Source organism: Phoca vitulina, unplaced genomic scaffold (assembly GCF_004348235.1).
Source record: "Phoca vitulina isolate PV1807 unplaced genomic scaffold, GSC_HSeal_1.0 scaffold17, whole genome shotgun sequence".
Taxonomy (NCBI): Eukaryota; Metazoa; Chordata; class Mammalia; order Carnivora; family Phocidae; genus Phoca; species Phoca vitulina.
In genome coordinates, this window is record NW_022589720.1 from 12362854 (window position 1) to 12375764 (window position 12911).

The following is a 12911-nucleotide window of genomic DNA, read 5'->3' on the forward strand; positions in this document are numbered from 1 at the left end:
ATTTCTTAAATTGGAGTTTGTAGTCCCCTGAGGGGTCTGCATTCTGTTTTCAGACCTGTCTGAGAATTTCCTCTGAAATTTATTTTACTTTGTGCTTTCGTTTTGATGACAATCATAAAAACAATAAATCATTGTATACTGGTTCCCCTTTATAGACGAGTCCTGCCACAAGATTTCATTGTCCAAGTTTACACCTATCTTTTAAGGCAAGAATTCTACTTCAATGCTTATGGGCCAATAAGGAATAAAAGAGGAGCAGCTTTAAAGATCATGAGTGAAACAGTCAGACTGAATGAAGGCCCAGTGATGTATCATCCTGTTCTGGGAGGAAGGACTCCTGAGTTTGAATGGAGGAAAATGGTGGGCAGGCTGAACCCTCACTGGGGGGGGTAGCATGGGTATGGCCAAACCAAGAGAACATTGGCTTTAGCAGCAAGTACTATATTTACATTTTGAAAGGCAATTTAATCTCTCTGCAAAATAACATCATCTGCCACATTAACGCTGTTAATTCAAATTTTATGGCCTTTCTTGTTTTTGTGTTTAATTCATTACTTTGTTTTGGTCTTATTGTTGAATCAGTTAAAGCGTATGGAGTTTATTTTTAGCTTTCCATTTGTGCATCACTAAATAACAGCATACTAAAAATAATTTAAGTCTCCATTAGTGGTGAACAGTAATGCTTTTTGCCATATTAAAGGGAGTGTTGGCATTACTCAGGTTTGAGGAGTACCGTAATGGACTCATAGAATCACAGACTATTTGAGCTTCTGGGAATCACTCAGTCCAACCATCTCTCCTGCCACATGTGGACACTGAGCCTCCTGGAGGAGGAAAAAGTGAGTGTCCAAGGTCAAAAACAAGGGAGCAGCAGACTGAGGTCAGAGACCACATTGACATACTTCTAACTACGTACCTGGTCCAATATGTCCACTCTCTGAAGGTGAACCATGGCAGGCCACAGAAATGGGCTAGATACAAACTAATGGAGAGTTACTGTGTCATCCTGGCTAACTCTCAGGGAGGAGGATGTGAAATGGGCAGGGACAACAGGAATAACAGACTTGTCTCAGAGCCAGAAGTCACCGTGAGCAATGGGCAGTGGTAAAGGGAGACAACAGCCTTTTGACGTCCCTGCTCAGATGGTATCACCCATGAACTCGTGTTGTTCCGTTACTCCCAACATTCACAATCAAATCCCTGAAGCTCTTAAAGTGAAGCTCATCTGTTCTTTTCTGCTCTGTGTTCCGACGTAGGCGCACTCCCCCAAACTGGGGTGTGTGCCACTGCTCGGGGAGCACTACTGGGAAGGTATTTCTCAGCCACATGTAAGAGTTCCGATCATACCTTGTGAAGCAAAAAGAGCTCATTTGTGATAGAATTGGATGGTCATTATATTAGTTTTCTCTTGCCGCATCACAAATGACCACAAACTTAGCAGCAGCTTAACGCAAGGTACATTTATTATCTTGCAGTTTCCTGGGATCAGAATTCTGGACTTGGATCAGCTGGGAGTTTTGTTCTGGGTCTCACAGAGTTGTGATCAAGACACTGGCCAGCGCCGTGCTCTCATCAGAGGCTTGGGTGGGTCCCCGTCCACGCTTACTTGGCTGCTGGCTGATTTCTTTTCCTTGCAGAACTCACAGCTGCTTGCTTCTTCAGAGCCAGTGGGCAGGGTCTCTTCTCTAGACTCTTGGAGAGAGCTTACCTATTTAGGCCAGGCCCACCCAGGACAACCTCCCTTTTGATGAAAGTTAACTGATTAGGAAATTAATTGCATCTGCAAAACCCCCTCACTCTTGCCATATTCTATTGCGTAGAGGCAAGTTACAGGTTCTACCCACACTGGAGGGAACATTCCCAAGGACACGGGCACCAGCTTAGCCTGTTCAAGTGGCTACAAAAAAAATACCGTAGACTAGTGGCTTATAACAACAGGAATTTAATTCTTACAGTTCTGGAGGCTGAAAAGTCCAAGAGCAAGGTGTCTGGTGAGAGCCTGCTTCTTGGTTCACAGATGGCTGTCTTTTTCATATGTCTTCACATGGTGGAAGGGGCCAGGGAACCCTCAGGGGTCTCTTCTGTTAGGGTACCAGTCCCATTCGTGAAGGCTCCCCCCCTTATGCTCTAATCCCCTACCAAAGGTTCTACTTCCTAATACTATCCCACTGGGGATTAGGTGAATTGGGGGGTTGGGGGGAACACATTCAATCTGTAGCAGGGACCATGGGAGTTATCTTAGAACTCTGCTCACCGCAGTCACTGATACTTCTCTTACTAGGTAGTGAGTAGGGTTCATATTTGCAGACATTTTGAGAATGTTTAGAAACATTAGCGTATATCTTCATATTAAAAGTTACTCTTCTATCAGCTGAAGTGAGATTATTTATACCAGGGCATGACTGACGTTTTGTGCTGGAGAATTCTTTATTGTGGGAGCTGTTCTGTGTGTTGTAAGATGTTTGGCAGCATCCCTGGCTTCTGCCTACTAGGTTCTAGGAGTACATCGTCCCCAGTTGTGACAACTAAAAATGGTACCAGACATTGCCAAATGTCCCCCTGAGGGAAAAAGCACCCCCACTTGATAACTACTGTGTTAGATACATAAGTATTTTTTGTTTGTTTTTAAAGAAGAACCTATTAAAACAGGGAATTTGGTTTCTAAGGTGATACCACTGTTTGGAGCCAGCAGGTCCTTACTATTCGGATAATGCCTCATTCTTAGATGTGCTTTTGTCCTGTACTGGGAAATGTATAGTTTAGAGTTGCAAATATAAAATTAATACTGTAGATGAGTTTCCCACATGTCCTCTCTTATTCACACGTATGCCAAAATGAGATTATGTTATCATATGTTTTATAATCTTGTCTGAGTTTATAGTTGAGCTATAGTGTAATAGGGCTTTAGTTCCACTCTTATGGGTCAGATATGTAATGCAAGAGGCAAGAAACCTAATAAACTCCCTTCTTGGTATTACGGCTCTTTTCTTGGAAACCAGTGATACGGCTTGTTATGGGACAGAGTGGAAGACATGGTCCAGTTCTGAAGTTACAAAACTCAAAAGCTGCTCATTCCTGTTTTCTCTAGGCAAAGGCAGCTCAAGCATCTCATCTGACGTGAGTTCAAGTACAGATCACACGCCGACCCAAGCCCAGAAGAATGTGGCTACCAGTGAAGGTAGGCATCTGGTCTTCATTATCTCTCTCCCTGTGTTCACAGTGCAGGCTATTTTTGGAAGACAAATAAAATGTGTGAGTCTCAGTTCTGTTCTACTGAGTGGGAGCATATGAGATTCTTAAAAATGAGAAGGCAGAGGGTTTCCCAAGTTGCTTTTTGTTGCTGTGCTCTTGCCTTCTGATAAAGGGGTTTTGATAGGATTTAAGTGTCTCAATTCTAAGGCAAATGCTGTTATTTCGTGAAAATATAATAGGCTGACTTTTGGGGAGCCTTCATGATGTTATCTGTCTTGTTTTTCAGTGTGGAAAACACTATGATTGTAAAATTCCTGTGCTCTAAGTGAAAGTTCCTGCAAAAACTTTCAAAATTGGAATTCAGGATTTTGACAATGGGAGGGTCACAATCATGTGATTTGTAGAACTTGAATTAACCATTATGTGGGAGGAGGAAAAGAGGTTTGTTTGATTATTTAAAGGATACATAGAAAGTCTTGCCTCTCAGGACAAAGATCAGCTCCATTGATGTTCTTGATATAGAATTTCACTATATGTAGTAATACATGTTCGAATTAATTGCTCTGCCTAGTCCAGAAGCTTTTGTGTTACTACTTGTTTGCATGTGGAAATCACTGTTTCTGTGGTAGTTATTTAGTGGAAAGCCGACTCAATGATGGAATTAGTTTTTATTTTAAAGTTAAACACAATTGAGTTCTCTTCTGCAGAAGAGCTCCTTCTAAATTAATTGTCGAAGGCAGGTCCAGTGTAAGATGTTGATGCCGCTTACAATGGAAGACCCAATGTGAGGTGACCTTGTGTAGAGCCTGCTTTCTTAAAGTGTGCAGGATGTGTGGAAGTACATTTCTACGCTCTGTCTTGAGGCTTAATTGAAGCTGCTTGCAATTTTGGGAAGCATACCCATGAGCTGATGTTGGTCATCTCAGTGTTTGGTTGCTCTTGATCTGCGTGACTGTGTGTGCGTGAATGATGAGGGTTGGCCCCTGCTGTGTGTGTCTTCTCTTTAGCTTTGACTTGGTGTGTTTCAAACAGACTGATATATAAAGAGCTTTTATAATGGGATTATATTCCCTGGCATTTAATGCCTTAATGTTGTTTTACCAACATTGTAAGGCGAATAGATCAGGGTGTTCTCCTCAGTGTTGTGAAGCACCAGATAGAATTCCAATTTGAATTTTCTGGCTGTTGATTCAAATATGAGCACTAGGTCATTCTGGAAATTTAGTTAAGGTAACGTGCAAGTCAGGTAAATTGATTCTAGACTTTTGCTTTTGAGGCCTCTGTTCTTAGGGACCCAACTGGAAATCACTTCAACATAACTTATTTATTTATGGTTCTCTCTGATCAGAAATCTTTGTTTTGTAAGGTGATCACTTCTTTCTACTATGATTTTAGTCACTCTTCGTATAGTCATAGTTTGGTTAATTGGAGTGACTGTGAAAATAGAAAGTTAAAAGTATGTGAAATAATCCCTCTGTGTTTCCCTCTCCAGATTTAATTTTTTTAAAAACAGAAAATACGAAACTGTGTGGGCTCTGTTGTAAGGGTTGGGGGAGGGGACTGTGGGGCTTCATGCACTAAAAATGTCTTCTTTTTATGCTTCGAAAAAATAACTCTATAGGGATTTAAAATTTTCATCTTATTCTGCCTTTTCCTTGGGAAGATTTTTTTGATGCGGGGCTCAGCCAATGTTTTATACATTTTTGTCACAATGCATTTCCTACCATTCTGAGGGTAAATTCAGGAGGGAAAAATGGGAAAATACGATGTTCATATGAAACAGAAATTTTAACAACTGGGCTAAATTAATAGGGAATATTTTTTCCAACTCTTAAATGGAAGAATCCCATCTCTATGAAAGATGCTATCCATTTTTTTTGCATATCTGCAAAGTTGTGGGGTTTTTTTTTTTTTTTACTGTTTGTATGTATGAATCCACTTTAATCAATGGAACTAAAAAAATATTTTAAAATAAATTAGGTGTGGGTGTTACTTCCATAAAAATGTATTCAGGGATGTCTGCTGCAAAATGGTCTCGCTATCAGCCTGGTTTTTCAAGATGGAACACCAGCCAGTGCTCATTTCTCAATGCACAGGTGACAGAGTCCTGGTCTGCCTCTCAGGATTAGGGTGTCATATTTTCTGACCTCCACAAAGTGGGTTTACCCAAGAGTAAACCCAATAGTTTGCTCCTACCAGAAAGCAACTACTAGCCACTGTGTGCCAAGAAACAGAAACTGGACACCAATTTCTTACACATGCTACAGAGGAGCCAATTAAAAAATGCTTCTCTGGTTCTCTTCCCACAGTTTCTAGAACTGTTTTTAACCTTGGTTGTTAAGAAAATGTCAGGCGAGTGTTGTAACTGGTTTTCCAGAAGTGATTTGACTACCGTTACTTTCTTCAGTTCTTTGATCCTCTTAAGAGGACTTTTCACCTCTGACTTTACCAATATCCTCTTCAAGAAACACAGGCAGGATCCTCAGGTTAAAGGTTTGAGTAATACTGATTTCTAAAAATGAGATATATCATGAAGGACAATATTCAATTTTCCTGCAGCCTTTGCAAACTGTGGCCATACCTGTAATAGTTGGGTTGAAAGCCTTGGGGAGCAGAGTTGGACGTGTCCGTGGTGGGCTGGACAGGGAAGGTATTATATCAATTCCCGGGCCTGTGGGGCGTGTGTGTGTGCGTGCGCATGAGCTTTCGCCTACAGCCTCCAGGTGACAGCCAATGGCCGAGTGGACGTCTCTCACTGGGAAGCATGTAAGTAACCTGTGCGTTGAAAGCTGGCGCCTGACCTGAGGACATGGGAGCTGAGGGGAGGGGAGGGCGCCCACATACCATGCGCCAACCTGGGGCTGGCAGTGGCAACGGGGACTAACTATGACAGGCGCCGGGGATCTGACTAGGGAGATGATCATGTTCTAAAACTGGATCGTGGTAAAAGTTGCACGACACAGTACATTTGCTTAAAAGTCATTGAAGTAGACACAGGAAATGGGTATTGGAAGCTGCTGCTTCTGCATGACCTTCAGACCTGCATCTAAATCAGCACAAACTACTCTTCGAAAATGCTGCCTCCTCGCTCTGGGAAGAAGTCTTGAACAGTGGTGAGAAGACCCCTTAGGAGCATGGGTCTTGGCCGTACAGAGAGCAGGGCTGCTGGCTGAAAGCTTCTCCTGGGATGCTCTGGCCTCGGGGCCAGCACTGCCCTGAAAGCATCATAAGGGGTCCCTGGACCCGTAGTGTTCACAGCCCTGCACGTGGTGTCTGGGCATCGTGGACTTCTCGTAGGTACATACTCTCCTGGAAAGTTCTGGAAGACATGAGAGATGATAGACCCACAAGTTTCTCAAAACCTGTTTTTTTTTTTTTAAAGCTTTTCCCGGAGAGTCTCTAACCTCAGCTTGAATTTTAAGTTTTTAGCAACCAAGCATGATTGATGGTTAAGGCCTCAGTCACATTTATTCATTCTAGTAAGTGTAAGGACTCATTCCTTGCTGTCTACCTGTTGTTCCCACTCATCTACTTTGGGTCATAAGGCTGTTCCCCTAGGCACGGTGGGCACAGACGGTGATGCAATTCAGTTTTAATCCAACAGAGAATGGTATTTTTTACCTAAATGTAAGTGTTCCTTTCCAAAGTCTCATGCAAAATCTTGGTGCATCTTAATTTTGTGAGTCTAAAGCCATACCCCTTTTAAAGAATTGGCAGCCTGCAGAGCTTTCTCCTTGATAAATGGTATAGGCTTTCTTTAAAGCCCATTATATTTCTTGTGACAGTTTAAGTTTCTGATTTCCTGACACTGTAGGGGGTTTGGGTTCAAGTGCAGAAGGCTGGAAACATTCCATTTTCCCCAACAAAATCTGCATTCCAGCATCGTAAGCCACAGCTTAATTCTTTCCAGTTGTGTTGCTATTCTTTCTGTTACACTTTTTTCCAGTCTTTCTCATCCACGGGGTGTTCTCCCTCGTATTGGAAGGAATGGCCTTTGACTTTCAGCTATGAAAGTCACGTCCGGCCCATGGTTAGAATAGAGTACACGGCAGTCAGCCTGAAAAGACTGAAACAGCATCAGTTGGATTGGGTTGGATCACGAAGAAGCTTCCTAGAAATAAGCTCAGCTTGGGCTTCTTTCTCAGAACAGGTCATGAGGATGTGGTTTTAATGGTGGCATCTCAACAACTCTGACTTCTCTTGAGCTGGGGGAAGGTAACACAGTTCGTTCAAAGGCCAAGTGTAATTGGCTGATGAAAAGTCAGCTTCATCCAGTTGCTCAAGTTCAGATATTGAACTCACTGACAGCACAATTTACAGGTGTGATGGCTTATACATGTTGTTATCAAGCCAGCCAAATATGGAATCATAGGATTTTTCGAGCTACAAAGGCCCTGGCAATTTTCTGATCTAATACACTCATTTTACAAAGAAATCCCTGCGGCACAAAGAAATAAAGAGATTTGCTCAATATTACACACCTAATAAATTGTTGAGCAGGAGTTTGACACAGTATTGTTTCAGTGAGAGAGGGCACAAATCAGGAAAATCATAACCTTTAAAAAAGTTGTTGCCTTCTAAGTGTGAAACTATTTAATTCTGTTTTGTCCGCCTGTTAGCAGCCTATTTTGAGCTGGTTGCAGGGAGGAGGTAGGCTGTTCAGAAAAGTTTGAGAAAGACTTGAGTTCAAATAGAGCAGTACTTCCAATGGGAGGAGAGGATCTACTTCAAATGGCAAAAGAATCTCAACCCACTTATATAGGTTAGCTTCTCACCTGGAGATGGAAACATTACCTTTAAGTTAGCTCATGATTATAAAATAAGCTTTCAATAAATTCAATTAATATTGTTTTGTGAAACTGCCCATTTAATTAACTCCCTGAAGGAAATTAATTTTAAAATGTTTCATTTGAGCCATGAGTGAAATGAGTTGATATATAAAGAATTGTTTCCATGGTACCTAAAATCACCACTTTATTTATACAGTTGTGGGTTAAGATGTTTTCAGTGCCCCAATTAGACCAATTCTAAATGGAGTTATTTTGAAAATGCCCAGGAATCGGGCTTTGTTTTATTCTGTCTTCCTTATATTATCTTCTTTCTACTTCTTGAGTGTACTTCTCAAACAACATTCACCTGTGTCACTCAGGAAGAGAAAGATGATGCTTTTAATTCAAGGTAGATTGCATTTCCCTAAACAAAAGCCTTTTTGACCATCCAACAAATTCAACACACGTTTTTGGGATACATATTATTTCATGCTGATCCTAGTCTCTCATGAGCATTATTGCATTCAACTGTTTCATTGTCACATTGCTCTCGAGAAGGAGGTAGACATGTTTTCATTTGGTAGATGACAGTAGGGAAACTGGGAAAGCATCAGTGTGGTCCAAAGTCATGAAAAATTAGTAAAAGGCGAAGATGGTTATAGGCACTGAAATCTGAGTAAGATTTTTTCTTAATGCTTGTTTTGTAATTGCCATGTAGAACTATTAAGAATTTCATGCTAGGGGCGCCTGGGTGGCTCAGTCGTTAAACGTCTGCCTTCAGCTCAGGTCATGATCCCAGGGTCCTGGGATTGAGTCCTGCATCCCTCTGGCTCCCTGCTCGGCAGGAAGCCTGCTTCTCCCTCACCCACTCCCCCTGCTTGTGTTCCTGCTCTCACTGTCTCTCTCTCTGTCAAATAAATAAAATCTTTTTTAAAAAAAAAGAATTTCATGCTAATCATTTTTATAAGTTTATATCAAAATGTATTTTGAAAGTCCTTATGAGAAGTATCTTTTCAAAAAATCCATAATTGTGTCTCGATTGTCAGTATTATACATGGAAATGTGGTCTATGTATAGTCTAGAAATGTACTTTAAATTCTTAGTTATTGAAAGCAAATGTCAATATTCCAAGATGCCTTTTTACTAAACTGTTGAAGGGTTAGTTTGCAGGTTATCATAACTGTGTCCTTAACATACTGCATCAGACAGATTACGGTTTGAAATTGATATTTAAATTAATCATGATATAGGATCTATAGTGCATGTAATATAAAAGTACTGACTAGTTTCATTGCTCCTTATTACTTTAAAACTGAGCCAAGCAGTTATTCTTTAATTGGAAATGTACACAGGTGGAAGATATCAATCTTAGAGCATGTGCCTTGCAAGACTGGAATTATGCCTCGAAGCAGTCTATTACAATCAAATGGAACTCAATCCATGACATAAGAGAAAACAGAGTAAAAACATATAACATAGGAAGAGGAATAAAAAATACAGAAGTGGAGAAAGTAAATGGCATAGAAAAAGTGTCTTTAAAGATAGTGATAAGATGACTTTTATTCAAACTGGAAGGGTGGTTTTGGGGGACCTTATGGGTGGGAGAGATCCCAAAATCAGAAATGTGCTGTTAGGAGCTTTTACTCTGTATGTGAAGAAGGTGATGACTGATTATAAAGATTTGTTTTGCCTTTAAAAATTAAATTGCAGGGGCGCCTGGGTGGCTCAGTCGTTAAGTGTCTGCCTTCGGTTCAGGTCATGATCGCAGGGTCCTGGGATCAAGCCCCGCATCTGGCTCCCTGCTCGGCAGGGGGCCTGCTTCTCCCTCTCCCACTCCCCCTGCTTGTGTTCCCTCTCTCGCTGTCTCTCTCTTTGTCAAATAAATAAATAAAATCTTTAAAAAAAAATTAAATTGCAAGCTTAACTATTTCTGAAAATTTCAGGATTATTTAGGAAAACCTTACAAGGCTTTAGCTGTTGAAACTTAATGTGTTTTGGTAATTAAATTAACAAGTCACTGCTTCATGGCCAAGTTTCTCACTACTGCCTAATTTTAAGTTAGGTGACTTTTGAAAAACTGCACCAATTATATTGGGTGATTTGAGCACATTATAGATTCAGTGTGCCCAATTTAGTAAAGAAGTCAGATTTGCATTTGAGAATTAGTTTAAGCAGTGGAACACTCATCAGCTCGGTATCCACAAAATTGTTATGTAAGCCTAAAAATGTGTAATGAAACCCTAAATACCATCTCAGACTCAAGAACTAAGTTTAATTTCTTAAAGGAATCATCTTCCAAAATGAATCATCCAGAATGGCAAAAATGTCATTTAATAGTCTCAGAAGGAAATTAGGTTTCTGTACATGAGTGTGTGTGTGTGTGTGTGTGTGTGTGTGTGTGTGTGTGTTTAAGGACATCTTAAAGTAATACTTAATTGAGACATCCGGCGTCTGTCAGTGCCTTTATGTAGAGTTAGGAGAGAAAACATTAGATCTTTAGCATTCTAATCCCGTGGGTAAAATTATTCTGTGTTTCTCTCACTTCCATTCTGTCATTTGCAAAAAACACTCAATAAATAATTGATAGATTTCAGCCATAGACATTCTAGTTCACCTAAATACAGCTAAGTGTATTTGCAGTGAAGGCTTGGATCATTTCTAAGATATCTTACCAGTAATCTCAGTAATCTAATTCAATGGAAATTTATTAAAGGATGTAAATCTAGTTTTAAATATATTTGTTTAGGCACTTACGGGGAAACTACAAAATGTATGTCAGTCACAGATTGGTAGCACAGAGAATGACCCCTCAGCCGTGTTTTCTTCTCCTTGAAGAATTTTCAAAACTAATTTTGGGTTTAATTTAATGGATTTAGGTGGGGCATCTACCCTGCAGCTCCTGAGTCCCCATAATTCTCTGTTGCCTTAACCAAGCATCTTTCACAATATTGCCGTTAGCTATTTGGCTCCTGATGGAATTTGATTTTATGGCAAGACCCGCTGTTGCCAGAACCTTAGCAATTACTAGGGGGCAATAAACACTGTGAATCAGTTCAGTAGTAATTCAGGGTGGTATAAGATTGTGTCCTGACAAGTGGTCTGAAGAGGAAGGGAGAGAGGCATGGGTTGGAGCAGTTGGGAAAGGTGTCATGGCAGTCTGGGACTTGGCTTCTCCTGTGTGGACAGAAGGTGGGAGGGTGGAGAGGAAGATACAGCATGGCGTGTAAGGTTGTGAGGAGTCTGGAAAAATCCATCTGGGTTCATGTGGGGAAAAATGGAGGCTCCTAAAGGGACCCCTTCTTGACCACATTGAATACATTCCCAAAGTGTTTTGAACATCCAGTCTTGCACTAAAATATTTAGTTACAGAATAGTTGCACATTCTTTGTACTATGTCAGTGATAAATAGGCCATCGCTCCATGACATTTTATGCCCACCACCTTTCTTTGGGATACTTGGGGTGTTTTATACTAAAAGGCTGACTTCTGAGCTCATCAAAGGCAAAAAGGGCATATGGAAGGGGTTGGGGACAAACATTTTAGAAAGAATAACCTGATACTGGAAATATTTGCCCTTTACAGTCATGGACACCGTCTGACCTTAAAAATCAGGTTAACACGTCTGTTTACTTCCTCTTTGACTAGGAAATAACTTCCTGAGGATAAACTAACTTCCTCAGGAAGTCCCAGGCTTCCCAAGGCTGTTAGGCTGATTAACAAATAACGAGAGAAAAGCACTTTAGCTGTAAGTGTGTTCCTTTATATTCCATATACGTAAAAATGTAGAAAATCCCCCTTATGGAGGGAATAATCTACAAGTAATTTAGATACTATTTGTGATCATTAAGAAGTGATTGAGGAATTGTTATAAGGAGTGCAGTCTGTGGGAAGCAGATATTAGTACAGTTTATCATTGTAAATGTAACTAGGAAACTTTTGTTGTTTATAACTGCTGCTGCCTTCCAAGGTGGGGTGGGCCACCTGCTACACTGAAGGACATTTGTTCTGCCAGATAACTGTGTGTGTTTGAACATGTGCGTTTTCTGATGTGGGCTTCAGGAAACCAGATTTCTCTGCACAGTGGAGAGATTCTGAGCTGAGACACAGTAGGTATCCAGGAGATTGAAGAAGGAGATTGAAGAAGGGATGGTGGAACTGGGGGGAGATGGGGAGATTTTTGTTGTTGTTGTTTGTTTGTTTTTGTTTTGCTTTTTAAGTAGGCTCCATGCCCAGCATGGAGTCCAACACTGGGCTTGAACTCTCAAACCTGAGATTGAGACCTGAGCTGAGATCAAGAGTTGGATGCTCAACTGAATGAGCCACTCAGGTCAGGTGCCCCTGGGGAGATGTTTTAACATCTTGGATGGTAGTGGCTCCCAAGGTGACACCACCTTCCTGTGTCACTAAAAATCCTTAGTCCATCTTTACTAAACCCACAAAGTGCTTGGAAGGGAGTGGGTTTCGTATAGAAATCAGGGAAGGGCTGAATTTTGAGACTGTCCACTTGCATTCCTTGTGGTCACTTGACTTACGCAAATACAATAAAAGCCAACTGATGAAGAATCCGTCAATTAACACTCCCTTACTATTACAATTTGCACAAATTTAAGCATTCTATTATGCTTCTGTTCTGTTGTATATAATGATATTCTGTATAACATATTAACTTAGGCAATTTATATTAACTTTTCTCTTTTAAGTCTGATAATGAACTCAATTGTTCCAACTATTAATAATTATTATTCTCTTCTTGATGCTTGATTTTTCACAACTTCTTCTACAGAAAAACTTTAAGCATCTTCTTTGTCCTTCTAGCACTGTCCTTCAGGCTATAAAAACACCGTTGCTTTCTGGCCACAAAAGAATGTTGCAGGTCCATTTTTTTGTTTTGTTTTGTTTTGTTCCTGCCCAAGATACAGAATCAGTCATGCCCAGTGGGATTTTTTTTTT

General features: G+C 40.6%; 1 protein-coding gene across 2 annotated transcripts in view; it reads left to right on the forward strand.

The window, feature by feature from the left end:
* The window catches only part of FBXL7 (F-box and leucine rich repeat protein 7), a 372876-nt gene that overhangs the window by 92105 nt on the left and 267860 nt on the right, over positions 1–12911 (forward strand). Inside the window, exon 2 of one of the 2 annotated variants that reach the window (XM_032415428.1) lies at positions 3089–3178. In XM_032415428.1, the coding sequence (XP_032271319.1) occupies positions 3089–3178 (90 nt within the window). Of the gene's footprint in view, positions 1–2922; positions 3179–12911 lie in introns of those variants that run through there. The other variant, XM_032415427.1, reaches the window with a different exon arrangement.